This window comes from Phymastichus coffea, unplaced genomic scaffold, assembly GCF_024137745.1.
Source record: "Phymastichus coffea isolate CEN01 unplaced genomic scaffold, Cenicafe_Pcof_1.1 PCOF00009, whole genome shotgun sequence".
In the NCBI taxonomy this organism is placed as follows: domain Eukaryota; kingdom Metazoa; phylum Arthropoda; class Insecta; order Hymenoptera; family Eulophidae; genus Phymastichus; species Phymastichus coffea.
This window is the reverse complement of record NW_026706820.1, coordinates 1,678,871-1,704,474: the sequence shown is the minus strand read 5'-3', so window position 1 is coordinate 1,704,474 and position 25,604 is coordinate 1,678,871. Positions and strand designations below refer to the sequence as shown.

Genomic DNA, 25,604 nt, shown 5'->3' with positions numbered 1-25,604 from the left:
GATATCCGAATCGTACAGACTGCTGTAAAAATCTTGCTTTCGTGGAAGCGTCGTCGTCTCCTCGAGTTTTGTAAACGACGACCCATAGTCATACGGAAATACACCTTTTCTCTTGAGTAGGGCAATCTGCGGCAGTGTGTATCCGTCATCTTGCTGAAAATGTCGCTCTAGAATATCGTGTTTTTCCAAGTACGACGATAGTTTGTCGAGCGAAGACGCCATAAATCGAAACGAATCGACGAAACGCAGCTTTATATCGGTACCTTCTTCGTAAAAGATATGTATTTTTCCTTGGTTTGAGGAATGAGGCTCACTTGACCGGGAAATTCGTTCGCGATTTCCCGGATAAATAGATACGCATCGTATCCGCTGAGATTGTGAAAAAAAACGGATATAGTTCGCGATTCTTGATAAGCAATGTTACACGTGCTGTGAGCAGCTCCACGATACTTTCCCGTAAAGTAACAATGATCGCGAACTTTTCTGTCTTTTTTTTTCATTCTCGACAAAAGGCCTATTACATATATGACATAGCGTAGCACGAAGAAAGCTAAATGCCTCTTGGAACGTTAAATTTTCCATAGGCTGCGAACCACTTGGCCGGACCAACGTCATCGACGGTTTTCTGTCTGTAGCTTCGATAACGCGAAAGAGAGTCATCGTAGCTACACTTGACGAAAAAGCCAACGCTGTACGGTTTGTGACATTGATAGATCCGCTCGTCGTTGGACACCGCTTCCAAGAGACTCTCAAAATCGGCGTACACGACGAACGGTACCGCGCACTCATTTTTAAAGTTTTCAAATTGTAAATATTTATCCTTGACACTGGGAAGCACAATTTTACAAATATTCACATTTTTACAGTCGATCTCGTGCGTTTTCAATCTCTCTTCAGTTAGAAAATAGTGCAAGCAACGATCGCATATGTACGACTTACATTTGCGAAATGACAACTGTCGATACATCAATCGAGATAAGTCTTTTATCTAAACGTAGTGTACTTTGTATGGTATACCGGAACGTTCCATTTGCTGCTGCTGTTGCTGCTGTTGCTGCTGCTGCTGCTTTTCGTTCACATCGATATAATAATTTTCCACTAGAAGAAGATTCACGTGCCTGTCTTTTTTCTCATCGGTCAAATGTTGCGGTAACACATCGTAGGACCCATTATTCAAATTTAAAAAGTACACGTTCACTGAAACGTTGTTTTGTTTTTCAAATTTCACGACTTCTTTCGGGTGTACCGGAAATGATAGATCTTTGAAATTATATTTATCTTGATGAGCAGTATAGGCAGTGACACGGCATGCATTCCTTGCGACTGGATGTAACGCCGAAAGGATGGCCCATTTGAAGCATTCTTTGTCGTTATTCCGCACGTTCACACAGGCTCTCTTTCTTTTAATAGGCTTGGGCAATTCAACGTAAGAACCAGCTCTCATAGGATTGTACTTGCTGATATTTACGGTTAAGTTTAATATAACGCGAAGAGACCAGCCCGAGTCTTGCTCTTGAAATTCTTCCGTGCTCTTACTGATTGGTTGTAAAACGTTTTCGACGAACCACTCGTCTGTGTCTGTGGTTAGGTATATCGGCGCCATCTTCGTATTGAAATGCTTCACATCGAGCTTTTCATCGCAATTATGCTTTTCGACTGCATACTCGGCATCCAGTACGGCATTAACTTTTAAAGAACTATGTTTCTTCAAGGTCTCCTTAATTTGAGCATGGAATAATGGTTTGGCATGCCTCAAAAACTCATTTAAATCCAGATGTTTCAGATTGGTTATCACAACAGTCTTTATTCTGCCTTTGAACGCACTATTGATGTCGTTCCAGTGAACTGTTGAGTCTTGAGCTGGATTAACAACAGCCGGTGTAGTGGTAGTAGTAGTAGAAGTAGTAGTAGTACTAGCCGGTTCGAGACCTTCACCAACTACATCCAAAATAACGAGAGGTTCGTATATGGATTGTTCGCTATGCTTGCTCACCACAGGTTCGGCAATCGATGAGATGGCAATGGGGGGCTGTGCCAACAGCCTACTCTTGTATTTGTTTAGCAGATGTAAAACGCTTCTAATCATGTACATAGCTGCCTGCAGCTTCTGTCTGCCAGACACGATCAAGCTAGGCGAACGAGAAAGCTCATCGGCTTTGCGCAAAGCCAATGAACCCAGTGTCAACCATCTTTCGATGTCTTCGTCACTAGCATAACCTGCATTCACCAGGCGATGTGCGCGCAAGAGCAACAAAGCTGTGTTCTTGAAATACTCAGCCATGATGCTAGTTACTCAACTGAGCAGATTTGACCAATCCATTGCGTTATATTCATTACTCGTCAATGCGGATTGGTTGGAAAAAGTATAGAGGGGGGTGAATGATTGTGATTGATCGAAAAATTATAGTGGGTCATCAACAAGTGCAAGCTCAGTATAAAAAGACATTCATTCGTCTGTATTGACGCAGTCGTCGACGTCGATTCCTCAGTTACTACGATGGATTTTGTTGTAGACGTACAGGGCTTCAAAACTACCTTAAACGAATTCGTATTCAAGGAGATTGCTGTTTGTCCTCTGGAAGAAGATCCAACTCCATCGGTGCTTCTGTTTAAACCACCTTACCCATGGGAGTGATTATTAAAAAAAAATCAGTGTGAAAACCGGTGCTTAGCGAGAAATGTTCATGGTATTCCGTGGGAATCTGGAGATTTACCGTACGACGATCTTGGAAAAATAATGAAAAAAACACTTTTTGGAGCAACTATTTTTGTCAAAGGTCTTAAAAAAACAAAATGGTTGAGAAATTTGTTGACCAATGCACAGTAAGTGTCTTTTCGTCGCGTATCATCTTAAAGATAAAAAATGATATCTAATGATTTTTTTTACAGAACGACTGTGGTTAACGTTGAAGATTTGGGTTGTCCATCACTCAACAATCTTTCAAACGATAGCATTTCCGTATGCAGTAACCACAACGCGTATCTATCAAATCCACCGTGTGCCTTTAAAAACGCGCTGGCTATCAGTAGATGGATGCTCGCTCGCAAAAGTCGTGATATGTAATTTGATTTTTTTATATCTAAGTTTGAAAATAAATTTAAAAAATTAACGTATTGATCAATCCTTGTTTTTTACTCACTTATAATATATAAATTTTAGAAATGTCTATTATTATTATATATAAGAAACAAAAAAAATTTAACATTAAAATACAAAAAAATATTAGATTAAAAGAGAAAAAAAGTACACAAACATTTTTTTAAAATAATAGGAACTTTATTAAAACCAAACAAGAACAAATTTACGCAAAATAAGCACGAACGCGTTTGGTAATAGTTTGACGACATATTGGACAATCGTCAATTCTTGATGCACATTCCATGCATACAGTGATATGTCCACAAGGTAAAAAAAGTACAGCGACCCTAGCATCCAAACATATCTTACATCTGGTAATTTCAAGTTGACGCAAAATTCATTTTTTCATTTTGTTTATCGATACTCTTCTTATAACCGCGTAAAAATTCTTCGCAAACAGATACCATACCAACAGTTGCATTTGCTATGGTTTTCGAAGCACATTTCTCCGTCAAATGTAAATCGGAAAAAAGCTTTGTAACAAGACTCTCAATCGATAACGATAACGCAGGCTCGTCTGTACTCGAAGGTGGGCTAGTTGTTGCGCACGCTGTTGCTGCCCGATACTCGAGCTTATACGGTCCACAAACATCTTTACTTTTTCTTCGAGGAGGAGGAAGTACCGGTACGGGGCTCGATCCGATCGGCACATTGCCGCAACTTCTATTACGAATGAAAAGGCAGCCACCATCCCAGCGCTTATGTTCCGTCATAGGGTCGTCACCTTCTTCCCAACGACAGAGTTCCATACCACATTCAAAACAACGCACTTGATCGATCTGCCCCGTATAATAAAAGCCGGCCGCAGCAAGATCTGCTGGTCGTACGTGTGCGCATGTCCATTGAGACGTGAAGCTATCCAGCCTCGCTTGCTCAAATCTGCACAAATAAAAAAATATTAAAAAAATATATAAAGTATGTTCTATAAACAATAAAACAAATAATTACCTATAGCCAATGTCGTTGGAGCTCATTGTAGAATGTTCGTATAACCTTTTCTCTTTCACACTTTACACTAGTTCACTCTGGATGCGAATGCGACTGCTGACGAGATGCAGCTCATTTTTATAACGTGAAACGGGGTATTTCTTTCGGGACGCGAATAGAAATCTTACCCGTTAGAGAAAGGATATTCCTTCTGTTGCGAGGCTGACCGCTACCTCGATCAGCTCGTTCGGATCAGCTCGATCTTCTGACCTCTCGCCCCAGAGCCCGAGAAAGCCCACACGTGGTGGACTCGTGCGGCGATTTCGGGTTGCCCAGTGACTCAAGGTCGGGCAGGTTCTGCTATGGGCGATAGGAGAGGAAAACCAAAGGGAGTTCGAAAGGAAAAGTCTCAGCCAGTTGTCGCAAGATTTACAAATTTATTCTCCTTTGCCGCGTTAGGTCATACAAAGGTAACGCCGTGGCCGAGAGATTTCGCAGGGCATATCGCGCTCGCGATGGGAGAGAGAAAGACGCGCACTATCTAGCTTCGCTTTCCGGTCGCGCGCATTTACATTTAAAGTCGGAGACTTACACTGCGGGAAAAAGTCACTGCTGACAAGGTGTGCTCGCCGGTGTCCACAGGTCGAGTTGATTTCTCGCATTTCCTCGCGGGAAACCTCTCAGTCGGGGTTTTCCCTACCCGAGCTCGCAGTTGCCCGCGATCTTCGACTACCGCCTCAGATCGCTCTAGGCAACTGACAATAATGGGCAGTGAATAACCTTTCTCTGAGGCGCGATTCTTGGCGAGTCTGGAACCACCGGGCCTTACTGTATTATCGGTCGAAACGTTCCTTCGATTTCCAGTGCACTCGCTCGTCACTCTCGTTTTTCTTGCCCGCAGGTCTGGACTTGACTAATCGTACGCATTCCTCGCTCCTTTGTCGCGCACGTCGGCCGGCGGCCTAATCGCTCTCTTTTCCCTTTCCCTTATTCCTACTGTCCCGTGCTACGCGCGCCTAACACGGGCTGATCGGCGCCCTAATCTCTCTCCTCTCTCCTACTTTTTCGCTCGTTCGTCTCGCGGGCGCTTCTCCTTCTCTGGTTTATTTTCACGGCTTTTACGTCACCCCACGCGATAGAGGCGCTTAGGTTTCACCTTTAACGAGTGACACTCGTTATAAACGGACGATTGAGATTTCCCCCCTCCATCCTTCATTAAAAAAATTCCATACATGCCATACATTCCATTCATTCCATACATACCATACATTCCATAAAAAAAAATTTATTTAATTTTTATGAGTTTTACATACACGTGCGCGCGCGTGCGTGCGTGTATGCGTATGTAAAGCATACGACTTGTGGGGAATTGACTCAACGGCCTATGCGAGTGACGTCATTTAAAACTGTCGCATATACGCACTGATTTTTTTAGAGACATTTGTTGTTGTTGTTTTTAATAACGATATTTCAATTATTTTTAATTAAGAAGAAATTACCTGTCCTTTCTGTTAAATTTAATTGTTGACAATTTACATATAAATAATTAATTGTTTACATCTAATACTCTATAAGAAAAAATTAGTAACATTATTTATCGAATTTTTTTCTCGTAATAATCTTTCGGTAATAGACATACAGGAGAATCGAACCTAGCCTCCTTTGCATTTATACGACAGTGCTCTACCGTCTGAGTCATTGTCGCTCTTTCTAAAGATAGTGCATACTAACTGTATATTACTTTATGATTTAGGAAAAAACTTATCATTTTTTTAATATTATTTTGTACACTGAATTAAAGGAACTATTTTTAATTTTGTATATTTTAAGTATTATATTGATTAACTAATTAAAAAAATACTTTTAACTAATTAAAAAAATAATTAAAAACTAATTTTTTAACTAATTAAAAAAAATACTTACCTTATACTTCCTGCTCGTTTCGCTGAAAATGGAGGGGGTAAGAATAAAGAAAAACACAAGGTTAAATTTATTCGTAATTTCAAATTGTTATTGTTTTAGTACTTACCTTTACGGCTACGATATATTTGCACATACGTTTGAATAGCACTTAAAAGTGCTGATTTATTAAAAAATTATATAAGTTTTTTATTAAACAAATAGTTAGTCTATTTTATATTTAACCATACGTTTGAATAGCACTGAAAAGTGCTGATTTATAGAAAAATAATATAAGTTTTTTATTGAAAATTTAGCACTGAAAAGTGCTGTTTTAAATTTATCTGATCTGATCATGATATCGATTAACTGTCGGGATTGTACAGCTTCGTCAACTTGAAAAAAAAGTGGCCCAGAAAAGGGCCGATCGTTCATTCGCTGCAACTTGTCACTACCAATGACTTGCCACCATCTACTCTTCGTCCGTTGCGTGAGAAAAAAAGAGCGTACGCGCTATCGCGATCCTATATTAATACACATTGGCGTCTTTTCTCCGCACTAATCACATTTTCTTTAGCTACTCCCACCACTGATTATGATCGTCTTATGCGCGCGACAAAATCAGTGCTATCGCGTAGTCTCGCGTCCCTACTCCCAAATCTTCAACCAATGACCGAAACGCGGCAAGTGTTTCAAAAATGAATAAAATTCGAACGCCTTGCAACGATACGTCATTGTGATTTTTTTTGTCGTGAAGTTAAGTTCAGTGAAGAAAAATGCAGCGTGAAAACGATAGTGCAGTGAGTGATGAATTGTTGGAACAATTGTTTTCGCCGGACGATGTGTCGTGGCAAGAGGCAATAATTCAAGCCATAGAAGCACTTGGTGAGGACGTCGATCTTTACGAAGATGACGAAGTCTTTGGAGTGAATAATTTACCAGCACATGAAGCAGCGGTGGACGAAGTCGTCGAGCAGCCGCGAACACCTTCGCCGAGGAGAAACGGCGACGACATCCACGAAGCGGCAACAATACGGATGCCGCTGACACCTCCACCTACGATATTATTATTGTAAGTGCCTATTTTTTTCATTCTCTTTTACTCTCTCTCTCTTTCATTCTATTTTTTATAATATAAAGAACAAAATCATTAAAATGTAAATAGATATGTTCTTATTATTATAAAATTTTATATATAATTAATACCATTATACTAATAACACAATTATATTTAAATTTTATTAATTTATCAATATAATGGTATTAGTTATACATAAATTTTTTACAATAATAAGAGCATATATGTTCTTTACATTAAAAAAAGAGGTTCTGTTCTTTTTTTTCATTGAATAATATTGTATTATTCGTTATATAATATGTATGTACGTGTGTATATGAGAGAGAGAGTATTTCCAATTTCAAATTTAATGTCCCTTTCTCTCACGTAGTTAGAATTTCTTGTTTTGTTTTTGGATCGCGTTCTTTTTTTTACGATGTCTGATTTTCGTCGTCGTAGTTGTTATCGCTGTTACTCTCATAGTTTTATTATACATGTGTTTCCTATTACAGCAGGCATCGGTCGCCACTTGAATTACTACCACCGTCTCCAAGCTTGCGATTACTTCCAACGGTGAATGTGTACGTTGAATATTGTTATATATAGATAGATATATGAATTGATTTTTTTTTCAATTAAAGAATCTTTTTTTTGCAGGTCTGATGACGATGACGACGACGACTTGGAGATGGTCTGCGAGATGATTGTCGCGCGTCGACCATCACCACCACCATCATCACGACACGTGACACACGTCGACCTGGTGACGCCTCGAGCAGCACCTGTGATCATCGACATCATAACGCCACAACAGCCGCTCTTGGTGAACTTAGTTTCACCAGAGATACAAGAGACGCCCTGCCGCTAACGAGAACAGGTATGATTTTTTTCTCTTTTCTTTTTTTCCAATCGGCGGTAGTTTGTTCAAAGTTTTTTTCATTTTTTTGTTGCAGGTTGACGACAACAACAACAACAACAACAACATGCCAGTATACGAGGGCTGGGAGTGCGTATACTGCGCCGCTGGTCGCTGCAGTCGGCAACCGCAGTGGGTGGAATCACCACCGCAGCGCGGCAGCAGGCGGCACGTCGATCGAAATGGGCAGGTCAAACACGTGGTGCGCAGATTATTTTCATCGAGGTCGTGTAGTCCCGAAGGTTCTCCCGCTGTGCGCCAGCCTTCTCGATCGCCGTCGCCAGGTCCATTGAATAGGCCCGCGAGATCGCCTGTAACGGCGCTCATGCAGGATCTCCACATCACGGGGAAAAAGCGCCTGTGCGTCATGGACGAAACGGTCGACGGTGCCCCGCGCTATAAAGTTGCCAAGTTATTTTCCGCTGATCACGACGACGACGACGACGAAGACGACGACGACGACGATGATGGTGACGATAACTCAGCGTCGTTTTTTTTATAAATTTTTGTACATTTTTTATATTTTTTTGTATTTTTTTGTACATTTTTTAATATTTTCTTGTATTTTTTTATATAATAAATAATTATTAATAATAATATGTCTTTTTTATTTCACCGATCAGACACACACACACACACACGCGCGCACATCAAACATAAAAAAATTATTATTCGTTATATACTGTAACGGGGTAGAAACCGTTTAATTACTTTTATTCGCGCGGATTCATTAGAGGGCGAATGTAATCATCTATGCTCAATACGTAATCCGGAGAGCATGGGGAAACGGGCGTCAGTCAACCAATAGATCTAGTAATCTGTAAAAGTGAGTGGAAGCAATATGGAATAAGCGAGTCGAAAGCACTTGTTAATGTCACGAACGGAATCTTTTATTCTCTATCAAATGCTACATAAGGTCGGCCCGCGTGTTCATGTTGACATCGGCGCTCGTTCATCGTGGACACACAGTGCCGGGACGCTCGCTGCTCTTTGTTAGCAGAGCTATTGCATGCACGCTTCGAACACGAGAAATTAACTGTTAAACATGCAACCGTGATCGCGAAATTAAGCTGGCCAGCTTACCTTTGTTTTGCGGGCGCCCGACGATGACACTAGTAAGTCGCACTCGAGAAACAGTCTATTGTTTAGTTGCGTCGCGAGTCGCGAACTTATAAACTCGCGGTTTCGCCCTCGATGGCGAAACCTCACGCACACACAAGTGTTATCGCTGCACTCGGTGATTTTTCCTGCTGGTCCAGGCCTTCGCTTTCGTGAGTTGCACGGCTCCTCGGCTGCGACAATCTCTGGCTCTCTCGTCTGGCTGCTTTTCGAATCAAATTCGGCTCCGGTCACTCGGGTAGTAATGGTCGATCTTCCCTACGCGGGCAAACTCCTTGATGGACAACGCTTCACTTACTTGCGAGCGTGATGATGGTTAGAGCTTCACTGCTTCAATTTCAATCGCGCGCGTTCCGTCTGCTCGCGTGCCGAATTCCTTCGTTACGTTTTTCGTCTCCCCGGTAGGTGCTGCCCCCGCAGGCAGCAATTAGGTTATATTATTAGCGCTAATTTGACGTTTACCGTCACAATACCAATTATAATAAATATTTTTGTATAATATTTATTATAATTTGTATATTTATTAAAATTTATTATCATTTGTATGTATTAGCGCTTGGGCCCTCCCCAGCAGCAGCAGCAGCAGCCGCCGGCGCCGCCGCCGCCGCCCCCCACATATCAATCGTGTGTAGCTAGTATAGTATACACAATACGGTATTGCCCGTAGTAACAGTGGCTGTAGCTCTAGCGGTAGAGCATCGGCCTGCGGATCCGGAGGACGCGCGTTCGATCCCCCGATCCGTCCGTTTTTTTTTCAGATAAATCTAAAAATTTTTAACACACGCGCACACACGCGTACACACACACACGCACACACACACACAAAATAAAAAAATCAAAACGCGTAACACAGAACGCGCGCGTAGTGCATAGGAATCAAATCAGTGGGAGAGGGGGAAGTGCTGCAGAGAACGCACGCCACATCAAATCAAGCCACATCAGATCAACTCAGTACGGGGGGGAGTGCGTAGAACGCACCGGTATAACTTAGTAGGAGGAGGGGGGAGGTGACGCGCGCATAGGAATTAAATCAGTAGGCTGGGAGAGGGGGAAGAACGCACGCCACATCAGATCAACTCAGTAGGGGATGGGGGAGTGCGTAGAACGCACCGGTATAACTTAGTAAGAGGGGGGGGGGGAGTCGACAGCGCACGGGCCGATCAGGGTGAGGGGGGAGGTGAGGTGAACATGCACACATTTCAACTCAGTGAGCTGATACCCCTTTGAGTTGAGGCCCCTCTGGTTTACCTACTAAATGTAATGGGTATAACATTCTGATAATTAGTTTCCATAACTCTCATACCTATTGCTTTATGATGTACAAAAGTAGAAATGTCTTTTCCTCTATTTTATTCAGAAGTACAAACTTTATAATCATAAATAATATTCTCTCTATGAAAACTTCCTTTTTCTACGGAGCTCCGCTTAATAAATAGTGAGAGATGAACTGACAAAAATAAACATTGAAATTATATTATTTAATACAATCGTAATAATTTTATGCGCGTGACTAAATGATAAACATTCATATTTTATACAAATACTTACCATTGATTGTATCTAGAGGTAATACAACGTCTACATGTAGATCAGCGAGTGTTTTAGGAACAAATTCCAATTTTGGTCGACTAGCTGCTTCTTCTTTTCTGTAAAAGTATATGTTAATTAAATAATATATAATCATATAATTTCAAAAATATCTTTGAATAACATTTTAGCTCAATCGTAATATAATCAAAATTTTTAAGCTCATAATTCTTCAAGAAATATATGAATAAGTATCAACTCATTTATCAATATTTTTACTGTAAGTTATGATTTTAACAAAACTGTTAAATTCACTTATATATTACGAAATATATACAAGCATCTATGCAAATTATTGATTGTTTAATTTAACAACGTTTCTGAACGTCTATTAAAACAGACTAGACAACTCGAAGGAAAGATTTGACAATACGTCATATCCTCGCCGAGATGTCGCGTGTGATTGAAAGAAAGAACGGAGGCAACAGACATAGCGGGAATCACTAAATTACACCGGTAGTTTTTATTGGTACTTAGAAAAACTATCTATTTATACGATTCTTTCAGACAGCGTAATTAAATTGACAAGATCGCAACAAAAAGCCCTAATACAGTACTGTTCAATGACATTTGCCGCCCTGTTGACTAAAAACCTCACACTTTAAAGTTTTATATCTCGACTGAGGGTAGTAGTAAAAAACTGTGGGTACTTATTTCGTAGAATTTTCTAGTATCTATCAAGCGGCGTAAACTAAATGTCTGTTTATTAATTTTTTTCCAAAACTATGACGTCAGATGTCAAAATAAAATTGATTTTTTTGATGCGATATAATTTAAAGGGAAGTATATTAATGGGAGGTAAAATCTGGCTTTACCATTTAAAAGCTTGTCCCAAATGCTACAAAACCTATATCCAGAAAATTTTTTTTCATACGATGTTTTAGAGTTATATCGTATTTTATTAAAAAACACATGTTACAAATCAAACTATTACACCTCGGAAAATATATTCTTTACAAAAAAACTCTAAAGAAAAAAGTTGTTTCATTTTGGTAAAAAAAACTATTATAAACTTATAAAACGATAAAAAATACCTCTCTTTTCTTCATATTATGGGTTTGAAATTTTTTATATTACACAGCGACTTAATTTAAAATGTAAAAATTATTTATAATTCTATAACGTTATTAATTAAAAATTTATTTTATAAACAATTGTTACTTGAAAATTTGTAATGAAGAAGTATACAAATAAATAGAAATATTTATAATTAGAAACTCATTTTTATAGGTCTCATTATTTCTTTACCGTAATAGTTGAGTTTTCAATGTTTCTTTTTTCAAAAATGTAAAAATTCCAAACCAAAAGAAATAAAAAAAAAATTTTTTTTTATCGTTTTATGTTTATAAATGATTTTTGTTGACAAAATGCAACAACTTTTATTTAGAGTTTTTTTGTAAACAGATTATTGTCCGAGATAAAACGTTTAGACTCATAACATGTGCTTTTAAATAAAATACGATATAGCTCTAAAAAAATGTATGAAAAAAAATTTTTCGGACATGGGTTTTGTAACATTTGGGACAAGCTTTCAAATGATAAAGACAGATTTTACCTCCCATCAATCCCCTTTAAATTATATCGCATCAAAGTTGGCAAAAAAAATTAATTTCATTTTTTACATATGACATAGTTTGTAACGGGGTAGATTAACTAGTACAATAGGGATTTATTGACGAGCAAACTCCCACGATGCAGAGCTAGCCGCCGCTCCGTTAAACACGTATGAGTATACGTGTATTCGTCTTTACGTTTGATACTTTCGTTTCAGTGTCTTCTTTCTAACAGAGTTGAACTCACCTTAGGTCATCTGACTTGTGACACTCCATTTATCTTAGGTGTGAGTGACCTAATGCTTAATCCGACTAATCCCCTAGATGAAATCGGTTTAAAATTTAATCCGTAATAGATCCGTTAAACTAATAGGAAACGAAATGACGTAATGCGGCGAATAAAATTAATAGCGTTTATGACTAGAAAATTACAGCCTTTGATGGGCCGAAAGACTAATGCACGCGAATAGGATTTTACAATGATTAACAATCATACGGGAGAGAGAGAGAGAGAGAGAGAGAGAGAGAGAGAGAGAGAGAGAGAGAGAATTCGAAATTCTGCCACGAAAAATACAGTCGAAAACCGACAAATAATCTTCAGATCAATCAGTACTGCTCCCGTGTTCCCTCCTTTTCCGATGACCATACGTAGTGTAAATTACTCGGGATGGGCGATAGCTTATGTTTGCAATAACAAGTTAATCATCGAACTGAATGTCAAAATCATATAAAGCGTTAACCATACATAGCGCAACAACCTCGACTTTATAGGAGATGGTACTAATTTTTTTAAATTTTTCATTAAGGTTTTATATATATGTTCTAAATTATTAACTCGATTATGTTATATGTACTCTAATTATCTCTAAAGGGCTTACAATCAATCACTAAAAGTGCTGAAATAACTAAATTGTTCAAACACACACACATATATATATATATATATATATATATATATATATATATATATATATATATATATATATATATATATATATATATAAAAGTCAGTGTTATTATATATATAGAATATTTCTTTTAAGTTATTCTCTAGTCATGTAGATATACGAGTATATTCACTGCAGTGAGAGCATACACAAACGCGCATGGGGTCTCATACAGAGTTTCCACTTTGATTCGAATCAATCACTCAAACTGTATCTATTTTATGTAGGGTGTCACATTTTCTATTGTAAACATCTCTCAATTTTCGTAAGTTCACTCAACGCACGAACTTTGTGTAGTGTGCCGTAACTCTCGTTGTGAACGCACCGTAGTATCACTCGCTGTCTGACTCGCACTCACTCTCTATTTTTAATAGTCTTTACTGTTGGCGTATGCGCACTAAGTGTTTGTCGACAGAAATCTTGTTAACACGTGTTTCTAGCCGGGCGTTGAACTTTATTTGACTGACTCTAATGATACCAACTCTATAAAATGGCTTTGCACTGCAACTACTCTAGATCTTTCCCGAATCACTCACGTTTATGCCCTTCTCTAATGCCGTGATTCTATTTTCCACTCTTTCTTACTCGAATTCGCATGCCATCATTTTAATTTCGTGATAAAAAAATCGCACTTTTCTGTTTCGCTATTTCGACATTAATTTGTTTACCATCGTCTCTAAAACTTACTCTGTTTCTCTAATTTTTTTTCTTTCTCACGTCAGTCTAAGCTTCAGTCTCTTGCACGAACGATCATCGAACCGGGAATGCGGTGCACTCCTTATTGGCAGACGTTCAAAATTTCACTTTTTCAATAAATACCTTTTACTTTTCTTTGCGCCATGGAAGCGTGTCCTGGTGTCCATAACCTGTTGGATGGTAGTTGAGAATAAATAGACACAGATAGGTTTCACTCTCTAATAATAATACTCTCTTATTTTATTAACAAAGGGTACAATCTAAGGCACTTATATATTGAAGTCACTCTTGCTGCTACTGAAGCTGAAGCACGAGTGAGTGCACCATGGAGACTATATACAGGAGTGGAAGCACAATGTATAAGTCGTCGGCGTTAGAAAGTGCCCAAAATACTCATCGTGTAACTATCGAAACGGGTGCCATCTTCCGGTGGAGCCGCAAATAATGTTACTGACGGTAGTCGATATGCACGATAGATATTATCGATCAGAATACATATATACCTACATAACATAATATAACTTATTTTTATGTTTACGATGTAACGTGTGTTACAACGAATATCGTACTTTAAAATTAACTTAAACATGAGCTCTGGATAAATCTATGGAAATATGATGTATTGTACTTTTATATATACAAGGTGTGTTCAAAAAGTAAGGTGACTTTATATTTTTAAGAAAAACTATTTATTTATTTATCAATATTTATGTTGTCCCCTTCAAAGTAATCCCCCTCAGATACAATACACTTATGCCAACGGTTTTTCCAATACTCAAAGCACTTCTCATAAGCACTTTTCGGTATAGCCTTGAGCTCTTCCAGCGATGCAGTCTTTATCTCTTCAATCGTTGCAAATCTCCGTCCTTTCATAGGTCTCTTTAGTTTTGGGAACAAGAAAAAGTCGCATGGGGCCAAATCCGGTGAATATGGTGGCTTAGGCATGATTGTAGTGTTGTTTTTGGCCAAAAAATCTCTCACAAGCAAAGATAAGAGAGCAAGGGCATTATCATGATGCAAAAGCCATGAATTGTTTTTCCACAATTCTGGGCGTTTTATTCGTATTGCTTCTCGCAAACGGCGCATAACTTCAAGATAATACTGTTTATTGACCGTACGTCCATGTGGTAAGAACTCCTGATGCACCACGCCTTGGTAATCGAAGAAAACAGTGAGCAAAACTTTGACATTTGATCGAACTTGGCGTGCTTTTTTCGGTCTTGGCTCATCTGGGCTCTTCCATTGGGACGATTGGACTTTGGTTTCGATATCATAACCATATACCCATGATTCGTCACCAGTTATGACCCTTTTGAGTAAATCTGGGTCATCGTTGACGTCATTCAACAGTTCTTGAGCGATGCTCATGCGACGGTTCTTTTGGTCAAAATTTAGCGATTTCGGATAAAGTCACTTGGATAAAGAGCTGTATTCATTTGATAATATATTTGTCCATGAATTTTGAAACAGTATGGACCTGATCTACGGGTTTGAAAATTGACTAAATTAGCATTGAATGAAGCGAAAGATAAAGAATTATTATAATTACGTATACGATCAAAGAAAATCGATGATTTTTCATGTTCTCCACTGAATAAATTAATAAGTTCAGATGGAAAATCGGGAAATGGATCTAATATTACTGATCCATGACCACAACAGTCATTAAAAGATAATCCTTTATTGGAAACTTTTTCATCTTTGAAGTGCTTTGCTTGACAAAGTTGGCATAATATGTTCATTAATCCTATGTAATCTTGTTCAACTACATTTACTTCTGAAAATCGATTACCATCAGTAATACGTTGGCGATTAATTTGTCGCCTACGACGTTGACCTTCTGTTTTTTTATTCGCCTTTGTCGTTGAGCTATCTCTGCTTCTTCATCTGTGCGTTTCCGTCGACCCATATTTTAAAAGTTATGCGTGAAAAATAATTATTCGAACAACAAATAAACAAATAAAAAATAATGTAATATTAGACAATGAAAATAAGGTTGATAAGTAATAGCAGTTAAACTGCAATTGTTATGCACCCTCCTCGGACTTGATTATCGGTGATGTAGCTTATGACTGAAGAGAACATTGCACAGCAAAATAAGGTTTGCGAAGAAAAAAAAAGGAATCTCAAAGAGAAAAGGAACAATGTAAAATATAGTAATGTAAAATAATATCAATGTAAAATAATATCAATGTCGTTTTGGCTTTTATGTTATTTTAATTTTTTTTATTTGATATAATATTTGGCTTGGTTAGGTTTTGGAATTTGGTATAATGCTTGGTTTAGTTTGGTTAAGTTAAAATAAAATATATTTATACGTATACAAAATAATTACTATGTAAATAAAAAACTATAACATTTTTCAAGTTATAACCAATTACATTACATACGTACATTAAAAAGTATATTAATGCCGGGTACTATAATACTTAAATTTCACGAAAACTTGATCTAATAATGTATACTTTGTGTAAATGTAGAACCTAAAAAAAATAGATATAATAATGAAAAATACAATAATTTAATTAATTTTAGTATTTCGGAATAAAGATATGAACCATAAAAAACTATGCAACGGAATAAAATATAATTTTTAGTATCTACAATCCAAAAAATGATGTTTTTCTTCACTTAGAAAGAAATGTACTCTTCAAAAACAAAATATGTTGTTTTTGCAATTCACAATTTGCAGCTGTGGAACCTGAAAAGATGAATAATACTATACTATATACTATATAATATTATAATTAAAAGAGACATGATATTAGCTTAACTGTTTAAAAATACATTGAAAATTAATGACTTATATATTAGCTGTAATTACTATAAAATTAAATAAAAACCCCTAACATCAAAAGAATTTCAAACATTTCTAATGTTCATATGAAACAAACATGACAATTGAACACAGTGTATCAGAAATTTGAATATATGTATATGTGTATTCTTTTTTTATGCTTTCATGAAGATATTAAATAATGTAGTTTACTAAAATCGAACAGTATGCATTGCCAAATATACGTAGATATGCTCTATTATTTATTTAAATTTACTTGAAAAACAGTTTAGTCTGGCTTATAGTAACAACCAATAAGAATGCAAAGACTATTCAATAATATCTACAAATGAACTTGATTTCAATTGCAGTTGAATAAGCCATCTTAACTAAAATGTGCGTTATAATAAATATACTTACCAGATATACAGTTTCTCAAATAAAAACATTCAATATTTTCAATGGAGGTTACATAGTTGATAACCAATACAAATGTAAATGAGGTTAAATAATAACTTGTAAATCTATATTATTCCAAATACTTATATACACAGCTGGTGTTGATTTTTACAGTGTTGTAATATTTATTGAATATTGTAACAGGCGGCCGTTTAACCTGTGACCTATTAATTGTATTATTTCGGTCAAACGACGCCTTGTTAGCTACGTGCCGTAAGCACGTTAACCTACCTTGTCCGGGAGTGCGCCTGCGCAGAGTTCCCTCGCCAATCCGAGTTGGGTTCCCCAATTCACCACTTGGCGGCGCTGTCGCTCTTGCTTAGCAGCGCTCCTATGGCCGCTGCTGGAAACTCGGTTTGCAATTCGCTTCTATCGGTATCCGCGCGATCCGTGCTATGCTACCGGCCTATTCGAATCGAATGTCAACAATAACATACACTCCGGACAAAGGAAAGACAAAACAATATCCCGGTTAAGAACAACTATTGATCGCTTTATTCAAATTAACCAAATACACGGGGGATTTGCCGAGAGACTTACGCACGCTAATTCAGGTGACAATATACACGAGGGGAGAGAGAGAGAAAAAAACTCGCGATCGTCGCGGACTAAACGCTCACACGCTCTATAACTTCGCCGCGCACGCTGCGCGGGATCGCACGCCAATTACAATAAATATATGATGTCGTGCACCTACCACGGAGTTGTTGTGGATAACGGTGGCCAACCGTATCCGACGCTCTAGCTGCGGGATAAACGCTCCTGCGCTCGCAAGACTGCTGCTGTTGCGCTCCGCTGCTGGTCGTTGTGCTTCTCGCCGGATTTGCTGCTGCTCTCGCCGCACTCAGCACACCACGCTCAAGTTTTCGCTCGGGGAAACTTCCTTTCTCGCACAACCACAAAAACGCGTTGACAGCTCAAAAGGGGTAGCTTGATGTAGCCGGACTGAGTGACACAGTCATACTGACTACCGAACTCTCCCCTCCCGGTCATTGCCCCTACGCGCCCTCTCTCTCTCTCGAACCGATCGCGGCTATTCCGCTCAGCTGCTTATTAACCTACGCGAGTCGAACGATTTTCGGTAATCGTTGCAGCCCCCTCCTAGCTTCGGACTACCGGACCGAACTATTTCACCGACTCGCGACCCTACTGACAGGATTGGGAAGGGGTGAAATTAACACAATCCATCCTTATAAATTACACCTTTATTCGCCCCGCCCGGGCCACCACACTCCCTCCTCACTTGCCGGAGCCTCCTGGCGCTTTGTGACGTGGATAGCGCCAGTGCTCCGCCTTGTTTGGGCACTTTGACGTGGTGGTAATCCCGGGATGGCCACAAATGTAGCAGCCCTTCCGCTGCTGTCTGCTGGGGCCTGGTACAGATCCTTGGCCCTGGTTGCCCGCCGGCGGAAGGGGCTGCTGGGCTGGGGTTCCCGGGGCGGCGGTAAAGGGTCGGAAACCGACCCGTCCACGCGGACCGTGAACTCCTGCCCGGTACCGGGGGCCCCCGAGACTCTCTTGACCTGAGTCTGTGTCGGGGGCTTGGCCGGAGTCTTGGCCGCGGCCCTACTCGCTGGTGCCGTCGGTGGTAACACCGTCGGCGGGCCCACGGCCTCTGGGGACTCCTGCCCCCGGTCAACGCACAGCAGGGCCTCACCATAGGCCCTCTGCCGCCGGACCACCGGAGCCCACTCCCCCAGCATCTCTCGGGCTCCTCGGAAGTCGAGGAACTCCTCCAGGTGCGCATGCACCTGGCGTTGGAGTTCCCCGATGAACTCCCAAGCGTTCTCGACCTCCTGGAGGCCCAGTCGCACGTGCCTCCAGGAATTTTCGAGCCTGTGCTGCTGGGGGACTCGAGGGTGGTTGCAGACCCACTGCCCCTGGCCACAGGCCTCCTTTGGCCTGGGGCACTGAGTTGAGCCGTCAGCCATCGCTGGCTTGCTCGGCTCTGGGGTCTGCACCCCATGGTCCGTCGTGGAGGAAGACCAACGGCCCTCTTCGGACGGACCGTCGGTCTGGGTGGACGCTTCCCGGGTTTCCACTTTTCTTGCTTACGGCCTCAATCCTTCCCGGAGGAAGTCGTCCACCCGCTGGCGAGAGCGGCCCTCTCGGGCAGCCACCTCGACCTGGGCCCGGACAAAGTTGCGAACGTCGCCGATCGGCCGATCGGCGTCCGGACCCAGCCTAAGGTCGAGCAGCATCCGGGTGGCTGTCTCGAAGGCCTCTTCGCTGATCACCAGCTTCCTCTCCATCTGTAAAAGAGAAGAGGGGGGTTAAGGGATATCTCAGGTTCAGCCCTTAACCTAACCGTCGCTGCGTCACGCTCGACGCTACAATTTACGAGGACGTCCCGGTCCCCTGCGCTTTCCTCGCGAATATGGCCCATTTGTGAGGGTAGCTGGCAGGACCACCTTCCGCACGTGCTGAGTGGTTCTACGGGGCCTGCCTCTTCCCCTTGCCGCATTGCCATTCAGGTCATCTCCGCCTGGTGCTTGGGGTTCGCTCGCAGGGTTCTTGCGCGGCCTACCGCGGCCTCGCTTAGCCGCCGCCTCGATCGGCGTCTTTGGAGCCGCCACGGACTCCTCACATTCGTTCGCGGGGGCTGCAATCGCGACGCGCTCGCATATCGGATCCCCGCTGGGATCCTCAACCTTCGCTGGCGGGTCGCCTGCGCCCTCCTCTTCTTCCAACGGTGTTTAGTCCCCGCCTTCCGGTTCCTCGTCGTCGTGGTCCGAGAATGGGCCGAAATAGGGCTTGAGATCCTTAGCGTGGACCAGCTCAGGCAACTCTTCCTGCTGGTTAACGAGGCGGTAGGTATTAGTCCCACATACCTCCTCTATAACATATGGACCAGCATACTTCAGCGTCAACTTCGCCGAAACGCCCTGAGCTGCGGAAGACAAGATACGGTTCCGCTTCCACACCCAGTCCCCAACCCTAAAGTCGGCTTGGCATCTCCTCCTGTTATAGTGCGTTAGTGCACGTCGTGTTAGAGTGCGTTAGTGCACGTCGCTTCATGTTGCTAATTCAATTATTTTGAAGAAACACAAAACGTTAACTACAACAAAATTCTTATTGTATTTCTTACCACGAGAACACTATTACTGGCAGATTTCATTGTTGATCGGTCAATCAAGCTGGGACAACTGTGAAAACTTTTGAGCACGCTATTCTAGCTACTACTTCCTTAGATACAGGTGCGCGCTGTAAACACACATGATTACAATACTGCTATGTCCTTATCGTATGTATACTATTAATAAACACTGATATTTATATATACATGTGTTTCTCCATTAATATGATTGTGTATGGGAGAATAGAGATATAAAAATTAGTAAAAACAGTCAATAAATAAAAAAAAATTCATTTTCAAAATGCTGGTGTTGAATTTTTTATTATTAAATGTGCATCTGTGGAAATATCGAAAAAATATTGATTTATTTATTAATACCAACAACCACAACCAAAATTATTTTTTTATTTTTTTTGTTTGATAAAAATTTTTAAAAATCGATTTTTTCAAAAAGGGCTCAGGGATATTTTTTAATTTTTTCTGGGATCTTCTAATTATTAGTATTTTTACCGAAATATGCAAAAAAATTGGAACCTGCTTTCTCTTTTATTTAAATGTCGCTCAGACCCACCGTGCCTTGCACTGTTGGCAAACCGGGCAACTCCTAACGTACTCTCTGACCTGCTCGTACATCTTTGGCCAGAAATACAGGTGCTTAGCCCGGGAGAACGTCCGTTCTCTCCCCTGATGTCCCGCTGCTGGCGCATCGTGTACCTCTTCGAGCACTTGAGGTCTTTTCTCGGCAGGAACCACTAGCTTCCAGGCTTCCTCATTGTCGATGGACCCTTCGCTCTCCTCAGTCGGATTGTAGTGGTACAATCTCCCTCCAACTACCTTCCAGGTAGGCTGAGAGTGTGGATCCTGGCATACTTCTCGGTATTTCTGTAGATACCAGGCATCGGCAGTTTCCGGCTGATGAGTCATGGCACCCACTTCTACCACCCCCTCCACATAGGCCCTAGACAAAGCGTCTGGCACCACGTTGAGATCTCCCTTTCGATACTCTATATCGAAGACATGTCCCTGCAGTGCTAACGCCCAACGCACTAGCCTTCCTGTAGGATTCCTCATACTGTGGAGCCACCTAAGCCAGCTATGATCGGTGATGACTTTGAAGTGGTGCCCCTCAACATAAGGCCGGAACTTCCCGATAGCCCACACTACAGCCAGGCACTCTCGTTCGGAGACTGTATAGTTCCTTTCCGCACTGTTTAGGGAGCGACTAGCGTACTCAATTACGCGCTCCTGTCCATCGATTTCTTGCGTCAATACCGCGCCTATCCCACTATCGCTCGCGTCCGTTTGTAATACGAACTGTGCGCTGGGATCTGGCGACTGCAAGATTGGTGCCGAGACCATTGCGTCTCGTAACCTTTCGAAAGCCTGCTCCTGTTCCTGCTGCCAAGCAAACGGGATGCTCTTCTTCGTCAGGCTGTTTATCGGCTCAGCGATCATGGCAAAGTTGGGTATAAAGCGACGATACCACGACATCATCCCCATAAATCGCTTCACCTGCTTGATGGTCCGTGGTGCTGGGTACTCCATAATAGGCTTGACCTTCTCCGCATCTGGCCTTACCCCTTCACGGTTCACAAGGACCCCTAAATACTTGACTTCCGATGTACAGAAGTGGCTCTTGGTCTTATTCACACTGAGGCCCGCACCCAGAATTCGTTGTAAAACCAATCCCAGGTGTCGCTTATGCTCCTCAAAGGACGGCGAGATAATAATCACGTCGTCGAGGTAAGCAAAAGCGAAAGGATCTAAATCCGGGCCAATCACTTTGTCCATCAACCTCTGGAAGGTCGCGCCTGCGTAGGAAAATCCGAAGGGCATTCTCTTGAACTGAAAATGCCCCAGGCCGGGGACTGTGAACGCCGTAATGGGGCGCGACTCCTTTTTAAGAGGAATCTGGTGGTACGCGCTACTCAAGTCCAGTGTCGAGATAAACTTAGCATCCCTGATCCTTCGCAGGATGTCGCTCATGAAGGGCAATGGATAGGCGTCCGGCTTGGTTACCGCGTTTACCTTCTGGTAATTTACGCAGAACCGATATTTGCCATCTGCCTTCTTCACCATTACCACTGGACTTGACCACCCGCTGGTTGCTGGTTCAATGACGTCGTTGTCCAGCATGGCCTTGACCAGCGCGTGCATTTCGTCTCGCACCCTGTCGGAGACCGAATAGTACTTTTGTTTACAGGGTCGAGCGTCTCCGATGTCTATCTCATGCTCGACCCCCACAGCACAGCCTAAACTCTCACCTGCGTCGGGAATTAATCCGTCGACGAGGCTAGCCACTTCTTGACGCTGTACTTCCGTAGCTTCTACCAGGCCTACGGGTGTGAGGCACGACGTGCCAGTGACGCTTGCCATTTCCAACGGTACCGCCACTTTGGCTTTCGCCAAGTACAGCTGGTCCGTGTCAGGGTTCAGGTTGGCGCTGAATTCCCTCACGAAATTCGCGCCCACATAGCAGTCATCAGACAGCAGTGGCGTTATAGCGACCCTTACATCTTTCGTGATTCCCCCTACCGTGAAGGGGAAAATCACATGACTCAAGATGGGACATGGGCGACCGTCGGCGAGCTTTGCTTCTCCCGCACGCGTCACATCCAGGCCCAGCCCCATGTCCGATGCCAATCTAAGCCCGAGTTGACCCATTACCGTCGATGAGGCCCCGGTATCGTAGAGTGCCCTCAACTTGTAGGCACCTATGTCCACCTGAAGCCACCATCTGGTCTCATCCTCGGGATTATACCTGCGGGGAGCTTTCTCCGTCCCTTTCTCCTTCGTGGTCCAGAGGCTTTCACGGCTCCTCTTGCCTTGGGTCACCACTACTCGCGTCGACGTGCTCTCACCCGCTGGTTTCTGGGTCGCCGGCGTATCCTCTGGAGCGTCAGGTGATCTCCTGGAGCTTTTGGGTCTGACGGTCTCCTCTCCGACCCATTCATACCCTTGCTCCACCACCTGAATTCGACCTCCATACCTTTCGAGGATACAAAATGCCCGGTTACCCAGATCAGGCATCTGCTCGGTCGCTGTCGCTTCCAACGCCACCGCACCGCCAGGTCTCGTGGGGTCTGATATCCCTGGCGAGACATTCCTGAACCCTAAGGTCGCTGACGGGCCCCTGCCACGTTCAAGCGACCCGCGACGAGAGGTCACCTTTACTGGGGACGCGGAGGGGACCTCCGTCCTCCATTTCCCTGCCCGTTTCCCTTGTTGCAATCCGGGCAGTACCTCCTGGTGAAGCCCAGCTTGCCGCAAGACGAGCACTTGATTGGTTGGGAGAAATCTATTTTTCTCCGCTGACCCTCTCGTCGCTGGCCAGGAGATCCAGGGGGGGTTTTATTCCTCCCCTTTTCTTGCGGCCGACCCCTCGGCCGCTTGGGAGAGTTAGCCTTCCTCTCTTTAAAGTACCGGTCCATTTCGCGTCGCAGTGTCGCAATCTGCGACGACAGATCTTCAATGCGGTCTGTCGCCTGCGTTGCGGCGATTGTGGACCGGTCCTCGGGTTTCCTGGCCTGGGTTTTGACCGGTGACTCGGGTTGCAGCTGTTCCCTACCCCAAGGTTTGTTGGACATGGCCGCCGTTCGGGGTGATGCCCGGGGCGGTGGTGCCTTTGCTGACACCCCCATGTGCTCGGGGTATAACGTGGACGTAGGCTCCAGCCTGGTCCTCGGGCGCTCGTCGTCCCGCAAAGCGGTCTCGATTTCAGTCGCCCGGGAGTGAAATTCGTCCACGTTAGAGAACGCGTTCCTCCTCAGCTGCATTCGGATGGCGCGCAGGAGATTTGCGTATAGCAAATCTAATTGTCGCTGTTCTGGTAACGGCGGGCGTAGTTGGGCTAGCATGAAAAGGAGGTCGCAGGCATATTCTCGTACCAACTCTCCTTTCTCCTGGTACCGAGCTTGGGCCTTTTGCAGCAATCTTTGTTGCTGCAACTCACTTGACCCAAACCAACGTCGAGCGCCAACCACGAAGTCGGCGTAACTCCTCCACTTAAACTTATTGAGCTCGTACCACGTCCTCGCTACACCTTCGAGGAACTCTGATACCGAGCACAAAATTTCGCCGTCGGTTAGCCCGGAGCCCGAGCGTAGATCCTCCAGTCTTGACAGGAAGGTGTCCACGCACTCTGAAGCCGTACCTGAGTATCGCAGCTTCCATCCACGGACTATCCTACCCGCATCCCGAGTCGCGTAGTACCCTGACGCCGCATTGGCGTCGTACCAGGCGGATCCTTCCGGGATCGCCTGCTCTTCACCTATGTCGGCGTCTCTTGGTCCTCTGCGCGGAGGCTGCTCCGTCCGTAAAGGCGCCTGCCTTTTAGGAGCCTCTGGGGGTCCGCCAGGGGTCGCCCTTTGGGGTTCAGGGGTACTTCCTGGTACCCCCAGATCGTAGTGGCACGTATACGTGGACTGGAAGTCCACGGTTCTCCTGGGCCGCTCCGGTATGACCGTTCGTCGATTGGTGGGGTCCCTGCTCCTCAACTGCTGGACTTCCACTTGCAGGGCGGTCACCTGGTCGCTCCACCGCGCGCATACCTGATCGTGCCTTTCCAGCATCTCAAGTATGCGGTTGATCGCGACACGGTTGCGCTCGATTTCTTCTTTTAATCGCTCTGTCACGCACCATTCCTCCTCGTCTTCTTGAGGTTGTAGCTCCTCATTTTCGAAGCGTCGAGCTCTTCGCCTATCTGGCGATCCGGTGGAGCCCTGGTGCTCACTACTAACCCCCTCCGAAGGCCCTCTGGCCACGCCGGTCCTCCCTTCCTCAACGGTCTCTCGCTCCCCCATTTCGCTCCGACAGTCTTCTTCAAGGTTGTCGAAGACTGCGAGAGTCCGCGTCAAGTTCGCCTCTACTGCTTCGTCTCTCTCTAGCAGCATGAGCGGGTGGGCGACGAGGTCTTTGGCATCAGCTGCCTCTAGTTCTTGTCGCCTGATCTCGAGCCACCTCTCTTGGCTTCTTCGTCTCCGTTGCGCCGCCTCCCTATCCAACGCTGCTCCTTGGAAGTCCAGGTCGATATATTCGCCTAACAACCAATACGCTAGCCGAACTGCCTGCATCAGCTTGGGACCGTCTGTACGCAACTCCAGTTGCGTCAGGTATCTATCCAGCTGTGTCGAAGGCAGCTCCGATGCCCACCGGGTTATCGCGTCGGCGGTATCCTCCATATCGCCTCTGCTGGGGCGTAGGTGAAGGCTGAGGTTAATTTACCTACTCGACCACTACCGCCTCCTATCGCCCAAGACGCGAGCGGGGTGTTGCGATTTTTATCGGCAACTGTTCCTCTACGCCTTAACTTACAAGGCAACCACCCATGGGGCTCGTGGGTGTGTGCAGGTGCCGCGTACCCTAAGGAAGTACGAACTTGCACTCGCAACTACCTGCCTATAGGTGGAGACTAACTGTTTGCTAGCTCCACCGGGTTAGTAAATCTAACCCTA

The 25,604-nt window shown here is 43.2% G+C and overlaps 1 protein-coding gene across 5 annotated transcripts in view; it reads right to left on the bottom strand.

The window, feature by feature from the left end:
* LOC131671062 (endophilin-A) overlaps positions 1–25,604 on the bottom strand; it is a 1,254,901-nt gene that overhangs the window by 344,919 nt on the left and 884,378 nt on the right. For all 5 annotated transcript variants that reach the window (XM_058947219.1, XM_058947193.1, XM_058947229.1 and 2 more), the window contains one exon: positions 10,606–10,703. In XM_058947219.1, coding sequence (XP_058803202.1) covers positions 10,606–10,703 — 98 coding nt within the window. The remainder of the gene's footprint in view (positions 1–10,605; positions 10,704–25,604) is intronic.